Source organism: Ctenopharyngodon idella, chromosome 15 (genome assembly GCF_019924925.1).
Source record: "Ctenopharyngodon idella isolate HZGC_01 chromosome 15, HZGC01, whole genome shotgun sequence".
In the NCBI taxonomy this organism is placed as follows: domain Eukaryota; kingdom Metazoa; phylum Chordata; class Actinopteri; order Cypriniformes; family Xenocyprididae; genus Ctenopharyngodon; species Ctenopharyngodon idella.
Genome location: NC_067234.1, coordinates 38,254,776 through 38,277,453, shown reverse-complemented (window position 1 = coordinate 38,277,453; position 22,678 = coordinate 38,254,776). Strand labels below are relative to the sequence as shown.

Genomic DNA, 22,678 nt, shown 5'->3' with positions numbered 1-22,678 from the left:
TTTTGTATTTTACATTTCCACTTTAATTTTATTTTATTTCAATTAACAGAAAAATGTTTTTCATGGTTTTAGTTATCTTAATAATTTAATAACTTTTAATGTTAATTTTTTATTTTTAGTTCATCTTTATAAAAGTTTACAATTTTGTTGCAGATGAAATATAATGTAGATAAATAGATAGAATATAATATTGAATAAATATCTTTTCGTCAGGTTAGATGATTACTAATCACTCAACCCCATCTACCACTTTATTCAACGCGTATTCACGCAACAACGTCTGCTCTCATGTCAACACAACACGCATGTGTTGTGTAAACATGATTGAGTCACATGATCCTTTTTCTCCCACACTCGAGATATGTTCAGCTAAATTATGAAGGTTGTTTATTTAAGTGTCTGAATGTTTTGTTCATGCAGAGTCAGTGGAGGAGATCAAACTCATCAGATTCTCCTGCAGCTTCATCATGGCTGATTCACAAGGATCCAGAGGTGGAGATTTTTTTTCAGCATGCAGGTACTTTCAACAAACACTGTTAAATATTGTGTTACATCACAGAAAAAGATCAGTCCCCCCGCCACACGCACACACACACAAATCAAAGAAACAGTTTACAGAAAAAAAATATTATTTGTTGCCTACTTTTGCCTGTTTTTGTTTTAAAACTAACAAAATATTAAATAATAAGATCATAAAGTTTCCTCAAAGTGCTTTTTTTCTATCATAAATAATGAACACAGTAATCTACATGATTAAACTGAATCTGTTCTCTGTTACAGTTCAGTCCAGCAGAAGAGCTCAAACCCAGAGTCCAGCTGTGTGTCTGTGAAGAGTGACAGATCTATGGATGAGCCAATAGTGTTTAAGAGTGAAGACACACGGTCTGATCTCAGGTACTCAGAATAACATTTCTATAAAAGATGTGCTTAATAGTATTAGATTTTTATATTAGAATATAGGGAAAGTTTAGCTCAATAGTATTAATTGTAATTACTTGATCCATTTGGGAATATTTATCAATTAAAGCAGGGGTGTCCAAACTTTTTTTTTTTTTTTTTTTTTTTTTTTAAGGGGGCCAGATATATGGGTCAATGACTTATAAGGATTTTTGACAGGCCAATTTTAAAATACAAAAAAATAATATCTATCGCAATTGCTCAGACATTAAGAATATTGTGTACACATAAATTCATATTAAATTAAGTGATTTTAGTGTTTTTTTTTTTATTTAGATGAATTGGCCATAGCCTTAAAAAATGTCATGTGGTGCGACTGTGATTTATCTTAAAATTGTCCTTAACATGCTTAACTTTTTTTTTTTACAAGTTCTCAGAAATTAAAGTGTTTAGAAACAAAGTATTTACAGTTCTTTTGAGATTCTGTAAAGAATGACCTTATATTTTTGTTCTATAACTTCAGTTGCTTTTTTAAATGTAATTAACAGACTTATTTTTCCTGTAAATTGCATACACTGATAAAAATGTTTTAAAAATACCATTCACTTGAGCATACTGTATCAGTGGTGGACCTGGATCATGGAGCAATGGTAGGCCAAGCTCCGCATCCGCTGGAGCTTGGTACCCATAGTCCCCCCCCTCAAAAAATCTTTAGGGGAAAGCTGGGCAGACATGACATGAAGGGGGTCTGGCGTGGCAGCCGTGGGGTGGAGAGGCTCTGTTGTGGTAGCCGTGGCGTGACGAGGCTCAGGCGTGGCAGCCATGGCATGACGAGGCTCTGTCATGGCAGGCGTGGCAGCCGTGGCGTGACGAGGCTCTGTCATGGCAGGCGTGGCAGCCATGGCGTGACGAGGCTCTGGCGTGGCAGCCGTGGCGTGACGAGGCTCTGGCGTGGCAGCCGTGGCGTGAAGAGGCTCTGGCGTGGCAGGCATCTTGGCTGAGGGCTCAGGCGTGGCAGGCATCTTGGCTGAGGGCTCAGGCGTGGCAGCCATCTTGGCTGAGGGCTCAGGCGTGGCAGCCATCTTGGCTGAGGGCTCAGGCGTGGCAGCCATCTTGGCTGAGGGCTCAGGCGTGGCAGCCATCTTGGCTGAGGGCTCAGGCGTGGCAGCCATCTTGGCTGAGGGCTCAGGCGTGGCAGCCATCTTGGCTGAGGGCTCAGGCGTGGCAGCCGTGGCGTGGAGAGGCTCTGGTGTGGTAGCCGTGGCGTGACGAGGCTCAGGCGTGGCAGCCATGGCATGACGTGGCAGCCATGGCATGGCATCTTGGCTGAGGGCTCAGGCGTGGCAGCCATCTTGGCTGAGGGCTCAGGCGTGGCAGCCATCTCAAGATGCTGGTCAGGGGCTGGAGTCCCCTCTGGACGCTGGTCAGGGGCTGGAGTCCCCTCTGGACGCTGGTCAGGGGCTGGAGTCCCCTCTGGACGCTGGTCAGGGGCTGGAGTCCCCTCTGGACGCTGGTCAGGGGCTGGAGTCCCCTCTGGACGCTGGTCAGGGGCTGGAGTCCCCTCTGGACGCTGGTCAGGGGCTGGAGTCCCCTCTGGACGCTGGTCAGGGGCTGGAGTCCCCTCTGGACGCTGGTCAGGGGCTGGAGTCCATGTGTGTGCCTCCCACACACATAAAAAGGCTGTGGCCATAATGGTCAGTGCTGCATTCTCTGGAGACTCTGGAGTGGCGGCCATCTTGGGGCGAGACTCTGGAGTGGCGGCCATCTTGGGGCGAGACTCTGGAGTGGCGGCCATCTTGGGGCGAGACTCTGGAGTGGCGGCCATCTTGGGGCGAGACTCTGGAGTGGCGGCCATCTTGGGGCGAGACTCTGGAGTGGCGGCCATCTTGGGGCGAGACTCTGGAGTGGCGGCCATCTTGGGGCGAGACTCTGGAGTGGCGGCCATCTTGGAACATGGCTCTGGAGTGGCGGCGATCTTGGGACATGGCTCTGGAGTGGCGGCGATCTTGGGACATGGCTCTGGAGTGGCGGCGATCTTGGGACATGGCTCTGGAGTGGCGGCCATCTTGGGACATGGCTCTGGAATGGTGTGAACAGGCCTTGGCGTGGCAGTCTGTGGTTGAGCAGGCATGGCGTGAGCAGTCTGTGGCCGGACAGATGTGACATGAACAGTCCGTGGCTGGGCTGGCATGACGTGAACAGTCTGTGGCGTGGAAGACATCACATGAAAAGGCACTGATCTGGCTTGCTTGGAGTGAACAGGACTTGGCGTGGCAGGCATGGCGTGAACAGGCTCTGGCGTGGCAGGCATGGCGTGAACAGGCACTGGCGTGGCAGGCCTGGCGGGAACAGGCACTGGCGTGGCAGGCCTGGCGGGAACAGGCTCTGGCGTGGCAGCCATGGCGTGACGAGGCTCTGGCGTGGCAGCCGTGGCGTGACGAGGCTCTGGCGTGGCAGCCATCTTGGCTGTGTGCTCAGGCGTGGCAGCCGTGGCGTGACGAGGCTCAGGCGTGGCAGCCATCTTGGCTGAGGGCTCAGGTGTGGCAGCCATCTTGGCTGAGGGCTCAGGCGTGGCAGCCATCTTGGCTGAGGGCTCAGGCGTGGCAGCCATCTTGGCTGAGGGTTCAGGCGTGGCAGCCATCTTGGCTGAGGGCTCAGGCGTGGCAGCCATCTCGAGATGCTGGTCAGGGGCTGGAGTCCCCTCTGGATGCTGGTAAGGGGCTGGAGTCCCCTCTGGACGCTGGTCAGGGGCTGGAGTCCCCTCTGGATGCTGGTCAGGGGCTGGAGTCCCCTCTGGATGCTGGTAAGGGGCTGGAGTCCCCTCTGGACGCTGGTCAGGGGCTGGAGTCCATGTGTGTGCCACCCACACACATAAAAAGGCTGTGGCCATAATGGTCAGTGCTGCATTCTCTGGAGACTCTGGAATGGCGGCCATCTTGGGGCGAGACTCTGGAGTGGCGGCCATCTTGGGGTGAGACTCTGGAGTGGCGGCCATCTTGGAACATGGTTCTGGAATGGCAGCAATCTTGGGACATGGCTCTGGAATGGTGTGAACAGGCCTTGGCGTGGCAGTCTGTGGTTGAGCAGACATGGCGTGAGCAGTCTGTGGCCGGACAGACGTGACATGAACAGTCCGTGGCTGGGCTGGCATGACGTGAACAGTCTGTGGCGTGGAAGACATCACATGAACAGGCACTGGCGTGGCAGGCCTGGCGAACAGGCACTGGCTTGGCAGGCATGGCGGGAACAGGCACTGGCGTGGCAGGCCTGGCGGGAACAGGCACTGGCGTGGCAGGCCTGGCGGGAACAGGCCCTGGCTCTGGAAGAGGCTCAGGTTGGGCATATGCCTCAGCCTCACTCACCGTGAAACTTGATCCACAAAGAAACAAAATAAAGTCCATTTGCTGGCATAACGTAGAGGGGTGCTCAACCGAGGGCATGAGTTCAGCGAGTTCATCATCCAATCCACATTGAAAGCACCATTTTAAATAAGTCTCGTCCCAGGGTACATGATCAATGAAACACAAAAAATCCCTGACATAGTCCTCAATAGCTCTTCCCTCTTGACGAAGATTCACGAGCTGAGAAACTGCTGGGTCCATATTGTGGGTCGTGTATTCTGTGGCGATTAGTCCAAACTGAAGGCGAGCTTGATGAACCCAAGTGCAGTTTATTGAAGTAAAGTGAGCAAACAAACAAAGCACCCATTAGACTTGAACATAAACAGACTTGATGTGCAGACTTGATGATGAGCAGACTTGACTTGAACAGGCTTGACTTGGCAAAGAACAGGCAATCACACTCACCGACAACAGAGTTACATTAACAATACACGACAAAGTAACATGGGGAAGACAATGGCTTTAAATACAAGAACTTAGAGAACACATGACTATGGCAACCAATGGGGAAGTGACACAAGGAACAAGGGAACCAATGACAGAACAGAACTGAAAACCACATGACCATAACCAACCAATCAGAACAAGACGCATAGACAAAGTGAGAACATGAGGAGCAAGGGAAGCATGGCACAAACAAGCAACATGAATCAAACTACAAAATAAAAGACATGAAATCATAAACATGAAAACAAGAACATGAACAAAACCCAAAACTAGACATTACATATTAAAGTTAACCATTGGTTTCTTTAATTTGCCCTATATTTCATTACTCCTTAAATATTAAATACATGTCTATATTAATAATAGAATAAAATTCGATATGAATATCCCACATTATTGCCACAATACCATGTTTACAATTAGTGTTACTGTAATTTTATGGTAAATTTTTGTGATTTATGGATAGAAAAGTATTCTAACTGAATTGTTGTCGCACAGTGTTCCTTCTGTTTCCATGTCAGTGTTGTAGAGAATGTCAGCGCTGGTTTCATCTGGCTTTAAACTAGTTTAAATCACCAAGACATTTGTGGGTTGTATCGGAGACCCCTGTGCAAAACTTGAACGCTTCTCACTGAATCTCACTGCACTGTTTAGTGGTCTTGTGATCGAGACTGGTCAGCGAGTAAATGCATATTCGCTCTAAGTCTAGTTGTCACTCTAAGTAGTTGTCTAGTTGTTACTCACAGTTTACTGCTACACCTGGCTTAATATCTAGTGTTGTCACCTTGTGTCGACATTGTGAAACTGCATGATTTGTAAATTATGCATGGCGGGCAACATGTAATGTATTTTAATATTGCGGGCCGTTTGTTGGCCCGCAGGCCAGACTTTGGACACCCCTGAATTAAAGGAAATTTGGGAATCAATTTCAGATAATTAATCAATGTATTTGTCCACCGTATCTCTCTAACAAATATCTATCAATTATATTAAATTGTTACTTTTTGTCCATAAACAGTTAAAATTTAATAGTGATCAGATTGGTATTCTGGGCACGGTAGTAGGAATCTGACTGATCAAGTGACTTCAATTTGTGAACATAAAACCAGCAAACATCATCATGTGAATCAGGGCTGCACGATATTGAAGAAAAATGCAAAATCCGATAACACGTTAAATAATGCAATTATTCAATATGTGATATGATAATGCTTTAAGTGTAAGAATAATTTAAAAAATATTATATATTTAAATATATTTAAAAACTGAAAATTATATAATCAACATACACGTTTCACATTCTTTTTGTGAGAAGAAAGCATCCCTACAACGTCTGAAAGTGAACAACAGTGTTTTACTGTAGCATTACATAAAAAGTAAGTGTCATTTTAATGTCACTGTAAACCAGGGGGTTTAGGGTTTCAGGTAGGCCTACATTAGATGTATTTAACAGAAACTGAATAATCAAATGTAAAAATAAAACACTGCTCAGTCTTCACTGTATGTATTAAATATACAGTGTTGCTTGAAAATTTGTGAAACCTTTAGAATTTTCTATATTTCTGCATAAATATGACCCATAACATCATCAGATGTTCACAAAAGTCCTAAAAGTAGACAAAGAGAACCAAATCAAACAAATGAGACAAAAATATATACTTTGTCAATTATTTATTGAGAAAAATTATCCAGTATTACATATTTGTAAGTGGCAAAAATAAAGATTGTGAACGAACTTTGAAGTTGGCTTGAGAAAGCCGAATCAGAAAGTTTGACAAAGTTTTGAAAGCTTGAAGTTTGAAGGTTTTCAGTTTGAAGTAGTTTGAAGTTTAAAGTAGTTTTAAAATTTAAATTTTTAATGTTTTGAAGCCAATACCAGTCTATCAGAAGGTAGATAGACACCTTAGCAACCGCATAGCAACATCTTAGCAACCACCCAGAAAACTCGGGAGGTTGCTATGTGGTTGCTAGGGTACTCGGGGTGGTTGCTAGGGTGGTTGCTAGATAGATAGATAGATAGAAATGGTCAGTTGATTGATTGTTATTATGGTGTTGCTATGTGGTTGCTAGGGTATTCAGGATGGTTGCTAAGGTTGCTGTGCAGTTGATAACGTACTTGTGGTGGTTGTTAGGGTGTTGCTAGAGTTTTCTGGGTGGTTGCTAGGGTGTTGCTATGCGGTTGCTAGGGTATTCTGGGGTGGTTGCTATGCGATTGCTAGGGTACCTGGGGTGATTGCTAAGGTGTTGGTATGCGGTTGCTATGGTACCCGTGGTAGTTGCTAAGGTGTTGCTATGCAGTTGCTAAGGTATTCAGGGTGGTTGCTAGAGTTTTCAGGTGGTTGCTAAGGTGTTGCTATGCAGTTGCTAGGGTACTTGGGTGGTTGCTAGGGTGTTGCTATGCAGTTGCTAAGGTACTTGGGGTGGTTGCTGAGGTGTTGCTATGCGGTTGCAAGGGTATTCTGGGTGGTTGTTAGGGTGTTGCTATGTGGTTGCTAAGGTACTCTGGGTGGTTGCTAGGGTGTTGCTATGCCGTTGCTAGGGTGTTTGCTATTCGGTTGCTAGGGTACTTGGTGGTTTGGTGGAGCTCAGCTTTTTTCGGAAAGAGTTGGTACAGCGTATCTATCTTTTATAAATATGAAATATAAAACTAAAAATATAAAACTAAAAACTGATATGATATGAAGGATGCAATATTACTCTATAGGTACTCAAGATTAACATGAGATTGGCAGAAACTATGTGTGTTATGTACCCTTTAAATAAATATTATGATAAACTTACAATATTTCAGTAATATGTCAAGCTTGGAACTGTTAATTAGCATGACATGGCCAACTTTTTTTATTTAAAGTCGTTAGTGTTATTTTCAACAAATCTAACGCTTGCTAGCGTAATTATTATTCCAAACACAGCTTGTATAACCCTACTAATATTACTATTTTGCCAACGAATGCAGCTTTACTATCATAACCACAACATAATTAAAACATTTTTTGGTGTACCTTTTCACCAGGTGTGCCTCATACGTCCTGAAAAGTAGGGATGTAACGATACATCCGGAACCGGTTGAAAATCGATTAAAACGTGACGATTTTTACGATGCTAAATGAATCGCGACACATTTGGGGGCGGAGTTTATATGAATGTATAGCTGAGGGGAACTGACTGGGTTCAGAAAAGTTTAGATGGTATTTTCTTTTCATCTTACTTCCGTACAGTGCATTTGAAAGTAGTTTTAGCGCACAGTGCTGCTTTGTTTACAGCGGTAACTGTGGAAGCGTTGTATTGCCGCTGTTGCATAAGCGAAATCTGCTGTCAAGACAGTGAATTTGCATTCTCATTCAGCCTGTCTGCTGTTATGAAGTTTTATGTAGCATAATTTCACAAAGCTAAAGTCTGAACATTCTATTTTTGCTTCAAATGTTAAAAAGTATACAATCTAATTTAAATTAAAAACTGCTCATGCTGCATGTATGTAGCATCTTTGTTGGGATCGTGATTAAAATGCAATGGTTGCCTCCAATTTTAAATGGCTACAGATAGTTCAGCCTGTACTAGAGCAAATAAACATCTTGTTCATGTACTCCTATGAAGAGATTTCTTTTATTTATATTATTTATTTATTTGATTTAGGATCTGTTTTAAAATTTCAATGTAGTTTTGTTACAAAGATATTTCAATTTCACAAAGAAATATGCAGCATTTTGTCTAAGAAATAATAAAAAGACACTTTCTCATTTAAATCTCATTTTGTTTAAAAAAAAGTGAGAAAATCGAATCGTGAAACCAGTATCGTGAATCGTATCGAATCGTGAGTTGAGTGAATCGTTACATCTCTACTGAAAAGTGAAGCTGCGGGCTCTTTGATCGCCCCCTGGTGGCTGGATGCAGTACAGGTCATAAACTCCGCCCTCTCCATGTAAAACGAATGGCACTTGAGTCAAAATAAAAAAATAAATTACACTTCCAATAAAATTTTCCATAAGATGGTTTTGGTTACTTAAGGTAGTTGTTATCACGCTGATATTTGTTCATTTTTGTGATCAGTTTGATTTTAGCTAGCAATTTGATGCTATAAAAACCGGGCGTGTTGTTATGATTGACAGTTGTGATTGACAGCTTCTCTGAGTACTGTCAGAGTTTCAAGGGGAGATTGAATATAAATAACTAACTACTAATTTTCGATTTCTGTGTTATTTCACACCGACAAAATGAGTTGTTCAGCAGTAAACGGTATTAACTGACCTACAGGATCTGACTGAGCTTTTTTCGGTAACGTTAAATGTGGGCTTTATAAGCTAATTAATAAATGTTATTAGCTAAAATAACACACCTAATGTTAGCCATGACGGGAAAAAGCAGGTGATCGTTATCTGGCAATTACTAATTATTTTTATGGGTATAAAATAATAATTAGCAGGACAAAACTAATGATAGCCTACTCTAATTAATCATAGAGCACTGTCTACAGCAATCAATCTCCTGTAACGTTAGTTCAGCTTTATTTAAAATGGCAGGGTCTCTTGTTTTTTATCACCTTTTTTATACCTGATGAGTTTGCACCCCTGAGTATTTGATTTTTATAAAATGGTTATTAATATACAACAGTGTAATGATCTGGATTTGAGACAAAAAATTCTAAATTCAAATCCTGCAAGTTTCAGGCAGTTAATGATATTATATTGTTAATACATTCACACACTGTAAAAGCAGTTGGTCTTCTACTCAGTTTAAGGTGCTCTATGTAAGTTTTTAACTGTACTAAAGCATAAAAATACCATAATATTTTATTATGGTATTTATTAAACATGCTGAGTTCACATACTTGTTTCTCTGAAAACCATTGCTACAGCCAGTTATTTTACTTTGAAATTTGTGTTCCGTGTCGGAATTTCAGTTTTTTTTAGGTCTGTGCAAGACTGCACATTGCCAGTTTACCCAATAGTATTTTGCCACCCCAGTTTGCCAGTTGGCGGAAAACACATGCAGCGAATTGCAGCCATGGAAGTCAGCAAACAAACTGGGTCAGAGATTGCAGATTCTACCTGACCTAAAAAGCCCCAGCATCCATCTAAAAATCTCTATGAACGGGAGCATATTAAAACACGATATCAACTCATCATAAATCAATAAATCAACTAATTATCTTACAGTGTGTAAGTCTCCTCGCCTTCCAATGTCAATTGAGCTCGCTCCTGTTGCGTGTCTTCAAACTGGCAACCTGCATGAGCATAGAGTCTGAGGAGGAGGGGGCGGGGCAAACAATATTTTGAATTTGGACTGCAGTACCCATTTCAACCACTAGCTGTCATTCTTACATAAAGCACCTTTAATGACACAATTACATCAATATCAGTGTGTCTGATTCTTTACTCTCTTCATTCTGATTTAAGGTCAAGTCTTCTATCCAGACCAATTAAAAACAAAACTGTGTTTACGCCCGTGATTCAACCACAAGACTTTAATGAAAGAATGAATCCTGGTTTCAGGTAAAATGTAGGACTTTTTTGTTGTTTAATTTTAAGAGCTGCATCACATCACACATCACTCAAACACATGATTAATCATTGAAACATTTCTGAAACCTAATTATGTGTCCCATAATACAAATAGCAAACAAAGAATCAATTTTGTAATTTATGGCAATTTACTTTTTCTAAGTTGTATGATAATCTGGTGTTTTAATCTTACAGCCATGACTCTAAACCTGCTGAAGTCCTCAACACATTGAGATCAAATCTGAGGAAGAAGTTTGAGTGTTTGTATGAGGGAATATCAAAGCAGGGAAACCCAACACTCCTGAATGAGATCTACACAGAGCTCTACATCACAGAGAGTGAAAGTGGAGAGATCAATAATGAGCATGAGGTGAGACAGATTGAGACACAGTCCAGGAGAGCAGAAACAGAGGACAAACCGATCAAATGCAGTGACATCTTTAGACCTTTACCTGGACAAGACAAACCCATCAGAACTGTGCTGACAAAGGGAGTCGCTGGCATTGGAAAAACAGTCTCTGTGCAGAAGTTCATCCTGGACTGGGCTGAAGGGAAAGAGAATCAGGACGTCCAGCTCATATTTCCACTTCCTTTCAGAGAACTCAACTTGATGAAGGACAAAACACTCAGTCTTTCAGATCTTCTTCATGTCTTCTTCCCTGAAACAAAAGAAATGGAAATATCCAGTGATGAATATAAAGTGTTGTTCATCTTTGATGGTCTGGATGAGTGTCGTCTGTCTCTGGATTTTCAGAGCGATGTGAGGTTGTGTGATGTGACTGAATCAGCCTCAGTGGACGTGCTGCTGACGAACCTCATTGTGGGGAATCTGCTTCCCTCTGCTCTCATCTGGATCACCTCCAGACCAGCAGCAGCTGATCTCGTCCCCTCTGAGTGTGTCCATCGAGTGACAGAGGTACGAGGATTCAGTGACCCACAGAAGGAGGAATACTTCAGGAAGAGAGTCAGTGATCAGAGTCTGGCTGACAGGATCATCTCACACCTGAAGTCATCAAGGAGCCTCTTTATTATGTGTCACATCCCAGTGTTCTGCTGGATCTCAGCCACTGTTCTAGAGAAGATGTTGAGTGAAGCAGAGAGTGGAGAGATTCCCAAGACTCTCACTCAAATGTACACACACTTCCTGATCCTTCAGACCAACATCAAACATGAGAAGGACTATGAGAAGAAAGTGACAGATGAAGACGTGATCCTCAAACTGGGGAAAGTGGCTTTTCAGCAGCTTGTGAAAGGAAACCTGATTTTCTATGAGGAAGACCTGAGAGAGTGTGGCATTGATGTGACAGAAGCATCAGTGTACTCAGGATTGTGCACTCAGATCTTCAGAGAGGAGTTGGGCTTGTATCAGGGGAAAGTCTTCTGCTTTGTTCATCTGAGCATTCAGGAACATCTAGCAGCTCTATATGTGCATCTCTCCTTCATAAACAATAACATCAATGTGTTTGACCAAATCTTCAAACAGAGTTTGCTATTTAAAGTTAAGGACTGGTTTAAACATGTTTCATTATCTGAGCTGCATCAGAGAGCTGTGAATGAGGCTCTACAGAGTAAAAATGGACATCTGGATCTTTTCCTGCGGTTTCTTCTGGGTCTGTCAGTGGAGTCTCATCAGATTCTCCTACAAGGACTAATGAAACAGACAAGAAGCAGATCTGACACCAGTGAGGAAACCATTGAGTTCATCAAGATGAAGATCAGGACCATTGACTCTCCTGAGAAATCCATCAATCTGTTCCTCTGTCTGAATGAACTGGGTGATCATTCACTAGTGGAGGAAATACAACAGTATCTGAAATCTGGAAGAATAAAGGAAGCCAATCTCTCTTCATCTCAGTGGTCAGCTGTAGTTTTTGTATTGTTGACATCAGAGAAGATGCTGGATGTGTTTGATATTAATAATTTTGTTGAAACAAACAATAAAGCTGAAAAGCTAAAGGTTCTTCAGAAGCTGCTGCCCGTGATGAAAGAATCCAGATCAGTTCAGTAAGTATCACTGAGAACAATCACTTCACTGTTAAAACATTAAGAAAATAAAAGTTCATAAATCTTCAGTGCTGCAGATGTTGTCCAGAGTTTAGTGGTCAGTATTTTGATGTGTTTTCTAAACCGTGACATAAAATTTCTTCAGACATTCAAACAAAGTCAGAGAATTTGTGTATGAATAAATAATTCAGGTTTACCAGTTGAATGTTTTTGCACATAATTTAAATATTTAAATATTTATTTTTAAATAAATGACATAAAAGAAATGAAGACCAAACAGAATTGGAGAAACAGCTTATTTACCAAGTAACTCAAATCTCCTAAAACATTTGATGTGTGGTTAACATTGCAGAGTCATACATTTTAATTTTACTGTCAGATGGATGATTAAACATTTACTTGATCTTTAGCTTAAAGTTGACTAAAACAATGAAGTTGCTAGGAATTGAAAGTTGTTGGATAGCTATTTGATAGTGTTTAACTATTATGTTATTTGATTTTCATCTCTCTTTAGGTTGAGGGATTGTGAAATCACAGATGAAGGTTGTGCTGCTCTGACTTCAGCTCTGAGATCAAACCCCTCACACCTGAGAGAACTGGATCTGTCTAAGAATAAAATAGGGAAATCAGTGAATCTGCTGTCTGATGTACTACAGGATCCTCACTGTAAACTGGATATACTGTGGTAAGATCATATTTGACTCTCACACATGAATCACAATGTAAAGTACATTTGAAGAGTTCAGCCTCTTTCTGCTGCTGATTGAGCTGTAAATGATTGAACACATGATCTGCTCATTAATGTGTTACGTCACAGAGTGTAATTGTTTTTATTTTGCAATGCAATGTTTTGGTGTTTTTTTTTTCTTTTCTCCTCAATGCAAAGCTTAGTGGGCCCCTGGTGGTTCGGGAGCCCTACACAACTTGTGTAGTTTGTGTATACGGAGGATCAGCTCTGCTCCTCAGTAACATGATACCACAGGACTGAGAGTCACACTGAAATACACACTTTTTACACACAATCAATGTTTCAATCTCTTGACTTTAAACAGTCTTGAGCTCAAAACAGTCTGAGAAACAACATGCTGGATTCATTCTCACTGTTCATCACATTCATCTCTCTGGATTTCAGACAATTTCTAAAATGTTTTTTAAACGTGTGTTTGTGTATACACACACACACACACACACACACACACAAATTGATACTCCATACATATTACAGATCTAAGTAACAGTAAAACTATGTAGTGAGTAGTGTCATTTATTAAAACTTTTTAAATTATTTTGCGTAAGACAGACATTTAGTACAGTGCAAATAAGAGATATTATTTTTCCTGATTAAATTATAATTTAGATGTTTTATGATCAAGTTTTGTGACATTTTAGATCACAGTCTAATGAACCATGAAACATATTAATTTGTGCTTTAAGTTTGTATTTTCTCTTTAATAATGGATTCACTGCTAAATTGATCTGATCTGATCTGATCTGAGAGAGTGAAGAGTGTGTCTTTGTTCTCTTCAGGTTGAGGGATTGTGATATCACAGATGAAGGTTGTGCTGCTCTGACTTCAGCTCTGAGATCAAACCCCTCACACCTGAGATTACTGGATCTGTCTAAGAATAAAATAGGAAAATCAGTGAATCTGCTGTCTGATGTACTACAGGATCCTCACTGTAAACTGGAGAAACTGTGGTAAGATCAAGCTGGATTCATTCTCACTGTTCATCACGTTCATCTTTCTGCATTGACTTTCTAAAGTATTGTTTTTTATTTTGTAAAATCTCACACACACACACACACACACACACACAAACTTGTATATGTGGTTTACGGGGAGTCTTCATAGACGTAATGGTTTTTATACAGTACAAACTATATTTTTAAGCCATTTGGTTTACAAGGACACAGGAAGTGTCCTCATAAACCATGTATACAAGAACACACACACACACACACACAGAGCTCTGTGACATTTTAGATCTCAGTGATTTCTCACACATATTAATTTGTGCTTTAAGTTTGTACTTTCTCTTTAATAATGGATTCACTGCTAAACTGATCTGAACTGAGAGAGTGAAGAGTGTGTCTTTGTTCTCTACAGGTTGAGTGATTGTGATGTTACAGATGAAGGTTGTGCTGCTCTGACTTCAGCTCTGAGATCAAACCCCTCACACCTGAGAGATCTGGATCTGTCTGGGAATGAAATAGGAAAATCAGTGACTCTGCTCTCTGATGTACTACAGGATCCTCACTGTAAACTGGAGACACTGTGGTAAGATCATCTCTGATATTCACACGTCTTTGTCCTCAGTGAAACGTGTCCTTTAATGAAAATTATAAAACTAAAATCAATTTGTAAAATAAATGCTCACTAAACACACTAAATCACAAATGATGATTAATACTCCTTCACCTTCTCTTCTCTTTTAATTTCCATCTTATTTTGTTCTTGTTCTGAAATCATCTCAGCTCATTGTGTTCTCACAGATGTCATAAAGCATGGCATGAATTTAACTGTGAAATACAGTGTAGAGCTGTAGCCTGGAGGTAAATGGGTGATGATCTGGAGGAACATGATCTCAATGCATGTGAAGGCAATTGTTGAGCTAAATCTCAGGAATGGGTCTCAAAGAACTACACTTCCCAGAGTGCACCAGCAGCAGCAAACTGGCTGCTTATCACCGGATCAGTCATTGTCACTGATTGAGAGCACCTGTGAAGACATGGAGGTTCTCATTCATTCAGAAAAAGAAACTTCAGAGAGAAGACGCTCCAAGTTCACTCATAGGTTCAGTCCAAAGACGCCAATGGTCGGTGAAATGTTTTATTTAAATTCATGGTGTTTGAAATGCTGCTTGATATTTCAAGTTTACAACCTAATTTACTGAATCAACTGACAAAGCCAAAAAGAAAATTAAAAGTGACTGAGTTGGAAATTTGAGTTGTCCTTGTGTCCTTTGGAAGTTGAACAAGAGGAGGACTTGACAGCAATAGTTCTTACTTTGTACATTTGGACATTGAATATCTCTATTGAGTTCACCACATTTCTATTCAGTTTATAAGCTGCCAGATGAGACCAAACATGACACAATTATGTGTTTGATCACAAGAGTTAATAAATGATATGTAATGGAAACACGTGGATCCTGTGAAGCAAATGTCCTCCTGTAGGAGTGAATTAGAGGTGCAAGAGACTGTTTCTCCAGTCAGAACCGTCCTTATATCACTATGAAACAATATCTCACATTCAACTCTGTGTGTCTGTTCAGTCCTGAAGCACATGACAGTTTCAGTATGTGGCAATGCTTGTCATTATATCTCCTCTCCTGATCTAAGACCAGAGTGAATAACAAACTACAGACACTTGAACTACTATTCAAACTGTGTCATTGTTCTCTACAGGTTGAGTGACTGTGATGTTACAGATGAAGGTTGTGCTGCTCTGGCTTCAGCTCTGAGATCAAAACCCTCTCAACTGAGAATACTGGATCTGTCTGAGAATAAACTAGGACAATCAGGAGTGAAGTTGCTCTCTGATCTGAAGGATGATCCACATTATAAACTGAAGACATTATACTTTTGTGAGTATATATTTATATATATATATATAATATATATATATATATATATATATATATATATATATATATATATATATATATATATATATATATATATAATTTATTTATTTATTTATTTATTTATTAATATTATATGTTTATTTATATATATATTTATTTAAAGCCTTTAAATTGACTCAAGTTCAGTAACAGCCTCATGTGTGTATAACTGGAGAATATAAGATAATAATTCAGCTCCACTTTAGTCTCTGTAAATTATTTTATTTTTTATAATGAGTTTAATTCTGTGATGTGAATATGATCTATGAATATACAGTGGGTACGGAATGTATTCAGACCCCCTTAAATTTTTCACTCTTTGTTATTTGCTAAAATCATTTAAGTTCATTTTTTTTCCTGATTAATGTACACACAGCACCCCATATTGACAGAAAAACACAGAATTGTTGACATTTTTGCAGATTTATTAAAAAAGCAAAACTGAAATATCACATGGTCCTAAGTATTCAGACCCTTTGCTGTGACACTCATATATTTAACTCAGGTGCTGTCCATTTCTTCTGATCATCCTTGAGATGGTTCTACACCTTCATTTGAGTCCAGCTGTGTTTGATTATACTGATTGGACTTGATTAGGAAAGCCACACACCTGTCTATATAAGACCTTACAGCTCACAGTGCATGTCAGAGCAAATGAGAATCATGAGGTCAAAGGAACTGCCTGAAGAGCTCAGAGACAGAATTGTGGCAAGGCACAGATCTGGCCAAGGTTACAAAAAAATTTCTGCTGCACTTAAGGTTCCTAAGAGCACAGTGGCCTCCATAATCCTTAAATGGAAGACATTTGGGACGACCAGAACCCTTCCTAGAGCTGGCCGTCCGGCCAAACTGAGCTATCGGGGGAGAAGAGCCTTGGTGAGAGAGGTAAAGAAGAACCCAAAGATCACAGTGGCTGAGCTCCAGAGATGCAGTCGGGAGATGGGAGAAAGTTGTAGAAAGTCAACCATCACTGCAGCCCTCCACCAGTCGGGGCTTTATGGCAGAGTGGCCCGACGGAAGCCTCTCCTCAGTGCAAGACACATGAAAAAACACCTGAAGGACTCCAAGATGGTGAGAAATAAGATTCTCTGGTCTGATGAGACCAAGATAGAACGTTTTGGCCTTAATTCTAAGCGGTATGTGTGGAGAAAACCAGGCACTGCTCATCACCTGTCCAATACAGTCCCAACAGTGAAGCATGGTGGTGGCAGCATCATGCTGTGGGGGTGTTTTTCAGCTGCAGGGACAGGACGACTGGTTGCAATCGAGGGAAAGATGAATGCGGCCAAGTACAGGGATATCCTGGACGAAAACCTTCTCCAGAGTGCTCAGGACCTCAGACTGGGCCGAAGGTTTACCTTCCAACAAGACAATGACCCTAAGCACACAGCTAAAATAACGAAGGAGTGGCTTCACAACAACTCCGTGACTGTTCTTGAATGGCCCAGCCAGAGCCCTGACTTAAACCCAATTGAGCATCTCTGGAGAGACCTAAAAATGGCTGTCCACCAACGTTTACCATCCAACCTGACAGAACTGGAGAGGATCTGCAAGGAGGAATGGCAGAGGATCCCCAAATCCAGGTGTGAAAAACTCACAAAGACTCATGGCTGTATTAGATCAAAAGGGTGCTGAATACTTTGGACCATGTGATATTTCAGTTTTTCTTTTTTAATAAATCTGCAAAAATGTCAACAATTCTGTGTTTTTCTGTCAATATGGGGTGCTGTGTGTACATTAATGAGGGAAAAAATTAACTTAAATGATTTTAGCAAATGGCTGCAATACAACAAAGAGTGAGAAATTTAAGGGGGTCTGAATACTTTCCGTACCCACTGTATGAGTGTTTTCATATCTTACAGTGTCTCTGTGTGTAAGTGATTAAGAGACAGTTGTTGATCATTTACTGTTATTAATCTATCAGCAGTTTTTCATTCATATCTCTGGCTGTAATATGAATAAACTAATATCTCTGCTGTGTTTTTCTGAAATGATCTCCTGATGTGATGTGACAGCAGTAATGTCTCATACTCATATGTGACTGTCTGTGTGTTTTATTGTAGGACTCTCAGTATTTAGACGTCAGTTCAGTTTCCTCAGGATCAGCTGATGGTGAATAAGGAGCCGCTACAGAGATGAAGACACAGAGACACACAGCGATCACACTGACATGTGTGCTTGAATTTTATAGTAAAGCTCATGAAAATGAGTGCTGAAAACAGCAACTTTTTTATTGTTTCAAATTTGTTAGATATTGATTATAATGTGGATGGTGTAACACTCAAAATACACTGCAAACGATTAAAGCAAAGTGAAAAAACAAGCCATAGACAGATTTATTGTTATAGTAGTGTTGGGAAAAGTTTTTACAAGATTTATTAAAGAGTCTGACTACAGAAGAGACAGATGTTGTAAATTTGTCTACCAGCAGAGGGCGACAAAGATTACGCAAACAATTTCACTGAACATTTACTTCTGTAATATATTTGTATTATTTATATACAGTAGTCAACATTTGAAGTGGATCAAAAAAGTTCAGCAAAGTTGTCCTAAGAACTAAGTTGTCTTAAGAAGAAGGTTTTAGGACAACTTTGATGAAAGATTTTGGTTCACTTCAATTGTTGACTACTATATTTTTTATGTGATGAGCTATTAAATGTTTCTATCTAAATCTTCACATTCTTTTACTGGTTCTTGTTTTTTCCTCCTGCCTCTGAACACTTAATTATTTACTGATATATGCTGACACTTATTCCTCTTGATGGTGTTTTGTGGTGTGCACTTATTGTTCTTCTTAAACTTTGCCACGTCTGACCAGCTATTGCTGTAGTGTTTACTTTCTCTTTCCCTTTTCCCAAATTATTCCAGCTCTAACCAAATATATGTACTTTTCTATTTTCCTTTAGGATTCTAAAGTCCCTTACACTTTACAGTGTATAATAAGTACTGCCTTCTTCTACTTATATATTTCTATCTGGCAATTCTCTCTAAAGCATCTATCATTGAGGGTTTTCATTTACTTCACCTATCTTCTAGTGCTCTATACCTAGTGGATTCTTCATGCAATTTTATGCAGATAGGAAAATCCCATAATTTTCAGTAGGGATGCACTGATACCGATACCAGCTTGTGTACTTGTACTCGTAAAAATACCCCCGATACCAAAGACCGATACCTCACATGACGTAACTGACAGAATTTTCCGTGCACAGAGACACCGACGGCAGCAGCAGAAACAATGTCAGCCTCAGGGGTGTGGAAATACTTCAAAATTAATGATGATAACACACACATTGCGAACTGCATGCTTTCAATCACAATTCGTATTTCAAATCCAAGAATGATCATTTTATTTTTTAGATGATGCTATATAATTTTTTAGATGAGACAAACCAAAGAAAACGTCAGGTATGAACCGAAACATCTAGTTTGTTTCTGCTAATTGGCTGTAAGGGCAGAATTTTCAAACCCAACTTTTGCCTACAGCTCAGATGTAACCATAAGAAATTTGCAAATAAAATGATTTAATTTGTTAAATTTTTAAGTACTACTTTAGTAATTTATTTTTGTTGAATACTATGTTGACCTGTTATGATTAAATGTCCAATTCAATTAACTGTATTTGAGTTCTACAGATACACACATATAGAAAGTAGTTACATAAGTAAATATTTGTAATTATGACAAATAAAGAAAACAACATACAGGTGCTGGTCATATAATTAGAATATCATCAAAAAGTTGATTTATTTCACTAATTCCATTCAAAAAGTGAAACTTGTATATTATATTCATTCATTACATACAGACTGATATATTTCAAATGTTTATTTCTTTTAATTTTGATGATTATAACTGACAACTAAGGAAAATCCCAAATTCAGTATCTCAGAAAATTTGAATATTGTGAAAAGGTTCAATATTGAAGACACCTGGTGCCACACTCTAATCAGCTAATTAACTCAAAACACCTGCAAAGGCCTTTAAATGGTCCCTCACTCTAGTTCTGTAGGCTACACAATCATGGGGAAGACTGCTGACTTGACAGTTGTCTAAAAGACGACCATTGACACCTTGCACAAGGAGGGCAAGACACAAAAGGTCATTGCAAAAGAGGCTGGCTGTTCACAGAGCTCTGTGTCCAAGCACATTAATAGAGAGGCGAAGGGAAGGAAAAGATGTGGTAGAAAAAAGTGGCTAGGGATAACCGCACCCTGGAGAGGATTGTGAAACAAAACCCATTCAAAAATGTGGGGGAGATTCACAAAGAGTGGACTGCAGCTGGAGTCAGTGCTTCAAGAACCACTACGCACAGACGTATGCAAGACATGGGTTTCAGCTGTCGCATTCCTTGTGTCAAGCCACTCTTGAACAACAGACAGTGTCAGAAATGTCTCGCCTGGGTTAAAGACAAAAAGGACTGGACTGCTGCTGAGTGGTCCAAAGTTATGTTCTCTGATGAAAGTAAATTTTGCATTTCCTTTGGAAATCAGGGTCCCAGAGTCTGGAGGAAGAGAGGAGAGGCACACAATCCACGTTGCTTGAGGTCCAGTGTAAAGTTTCCACAGTCAGTGATGGTTTGGGGTGCCATGTCATCTGCTGGTGTTGGTCCACTGTGTTTTCTGAGGTCCAAGGTCAACGCAGCCATATACCAGGAAGTTTTAGAGCACTTCATGCTTCCTGCTGCTGACCAACTTTATGGAGATGCAGATTTCATTTTCCAACAGGACTTGGCACCTGCACACAGTGCCAAAGCTACCAGTACCTGGTTTAAGGACCATGGTATCCCTGTTCTTAATTGGCCAGCAAACTCGCCTGACCTTAACCCCATAGAAAATCTATGGGGTATTGTGAAGAGGAAGATGCGATATGCCAGACCCAACAATGCAGAAGAGCTGAAGGCCACTATCAGAGCTACCTGGGCTCTTATAACACCTGAGCAGTGCCACAGACTGATCGACTCCATGCCACGCCGCATTGCTGCAGTAATTCAGGCAAAAGGAGCCCCAACTAAGTATTGAGTGCTGTACATGCTCATACTTTTCATGTTCATACTTTTCAGTTGGCCAAGATTTCTAAAAATCCTTTCTTTGTATTGGTCTTAAGTAATATTCTAATTTTCTGAGATACTGAATTTTGGATTTTCCTTAGTTGTCAGTTATAATCATCAAAATTAAAAGAAATAAACATTTGAAATATATCAGTCTGTGTGTAATGAATGAATATAATATACAAGTTTCACTTTTTGAATGGAATTAGTGAAATAAATCAACTTTTTGATGATATTCTAATTATATGACCAGCACCTGTATACAAAACACTGTTTTTTTATTTTTATTTTTTTAACTTGGTGCAATCTAAAATGTAATTCATTTTTATTATCCTAATATAAATGTATGCTACTGATGATCTGCTTTCTTTTGAAAATATTTGGTGCTGCTCTATTTGCCATTTTTAAAGATGAATTAATTTTCACACTTTATTAATTTGTATTTAGTTGTTGTCTTTTTTGGAGGCTATAAAATTGTAACAAGATGAATTTTTGTAAATAAAACTTTCTAAATAATAATAATAATAATAATAATAAAAGAATTCTCTCTCTCTCTCTCTCTCTCTCTCTCTCTCTCTGTCTCTGTCTCTGTTTCTCTCGTCACAAATAGCCTACAAAGTGAAAGTCAGGTAGATTTCTTCTGCCGCCATTTTCAGCGGGTAAAATACGATACGGACAAAACAGAGCATAAAAGTGTTTAATAGAAACGTTTATCAAAGTTTATGCAGGAATTTCCGTGTATCTTTATGATGTTAAAGCTGGAGGATTTGAGAAGCTGTATCTTGTAAAAGTTTGATCAAGGTGAGTGTTCATGTGACTTCCTCATATTAATATGAATCTCCGGATGAATCATTTTAATCGATTGATTGTTTGGTACAGCCTAAAATATTTAATAAAGGCTTTCTTTCACCTTGACTTCAAGGTTTCTCGGTGTTTGGTGATGTCTGTGATTCTTAATAGCATATGTGTAAACATAACGTTAGGTCAATGGAAAAAAAAAACAAAAAACACACACACACACACACACACACACACACACACACACAGATGCGTCCCAATTCGCGTACTATGCACTATTCTTTGAAGTTTTTAAGTACAAATAGTGCGAGTTGTGCGTTCACACAGAAAATTCCAAAAAATGAAGTGTGGAATGTTGGACACTTCATCCACTCAACTGTCGCAGCTTTAATTACGTTGCGGAGGGGGCGATGTTTAATGAGAAAATACACTTACAAATTTCATACACTACATGGATGAGTACATTATGCATACGTAGGCTACATAGTGTATAAGTGCATATAGTGCATCATTTGGGACACAACTCTTTGTTGGGTTTTGTCGGATCAGTGTCTGTCGGGGTTTGTTCTCACCCGATTGAACATGTTCAGTCAGCGTTTTATTCTAAATCCAGCGGCCAACTTGGCGTTTGTCTGTGTGCGTGTTAATAGATCCGTGTTAATAGAGCGACCTAACACAGCCGCATAATCCTTTTTATCCCACTCAAGATATGTTCAGCTAAATTTTGAAGATTGTTTAATTAATTTAATCATTTAATTTAATTTAATGTCTGAATGTTTTGTTCATTCAGAGTCAGTGGAGGAGATCAAACTCATCAGATTCTCCTGCAGCTTCATCATGGCTGATTCACAAGGATCCAGAGATGAAGATTTTTCTCCAGGATGCAGGTACTTTCAACAAACACTGTTAAATATTGTGTTACATCACAGAAAAAGATCACATTTGATATCTATTATA

At 40.0% G+C, this 22,678-nt stretch overlaps 2 protein-coding genes across 5 annotated transcripts in view; both read left to right on the top strand.

Moving 5' to 3' along the window:
* Window positions 1-417: 417 nt before the first annotated feature.
* LOC127495159 (NACHT, LRR and PYD domains-containing protein 12-like) lies at window positions 418-19,386 on the top strand. Of its 4 annotated transcripts, XM_051861784.1 has the most exons (9): window positions 418-517; window positions 781-894; window positions 10,139-10,234; window positions 10,439-12,247; window positions 12,762-12,932; window positions 13,775-13,945; window positions 14,355-14,525; window positions 15,656-15,834; window positions 17,937-19,386. In XM_051861784.1, coding segments are annotated over exons 1-9 (2,763 nt in total). In that variant the 5' UTR covers window positions 418-467; the 3' UTR covers window positions 17,939-19,386. The 4 variants fall into 4 exon arrangements, with proteins under 4 accessions (XP_051717744.1, XP_051717746.1, XP_051717745.1 ...); XM_051861786.1 differs by lacking the exon at window positions 17,937-19,386 and having other exon boundaries at window positions 14,741-15,798; XM_051861785.1 differs by lacking the exon at window positions 17,937-19,386 and having other exon boundaries at window positions 14,723-15,798.
* A 2,184-nt stretch (window positions 19,387-21,570) lies between these two features.
* Window positions 21,571-22,678, top strand: part of LOC127495152 (NACHT, LRR and PYD domains-containing protein 12-like) — a 101,266-nt gene continuing 100,158 nt past the window's right edge. The window contains exons 1-2 of the mRNA XM_051861757.1: window positions 21,571-21,724; window positions 22,512-22,608. Coding sequence (XP_051717717.1) covers window positions 22,559-22,608 — 50 coding nt within the window. The 5' untranslated portion in view covers window positions 21,571-21,724; window positions 22,512-22,558. The remainder of the gene's footprint in view (window positions 21,725-22,511; window positions 22,609-22,678) is intronic.

Excerpts from the sequence above, each read along its gene's own strand:
- LOC127495159 (XM_051861784.1), top strand. The coding sequence starts at position 468 with ATGGCTGATTCACAAGGATCCAGAGGTGGAGATTTTTTTTCAGCATGC. Across the intron at positions 895-10,138 it reads GACACACGGTCTGATCTCAG|GTCAAGTCTTCTATCCAGAC; the intron begins GTACTCAGAATA and ends TTCTGATTTAAG. Across the intron at positions 12,248-12,761 it reads AAAGAATCCAGATCAGTTCA|GTTGAGGGATTGTGAAATCA; the intron begins GTAAGTATCACT and ends ATCTCTCTTTAG.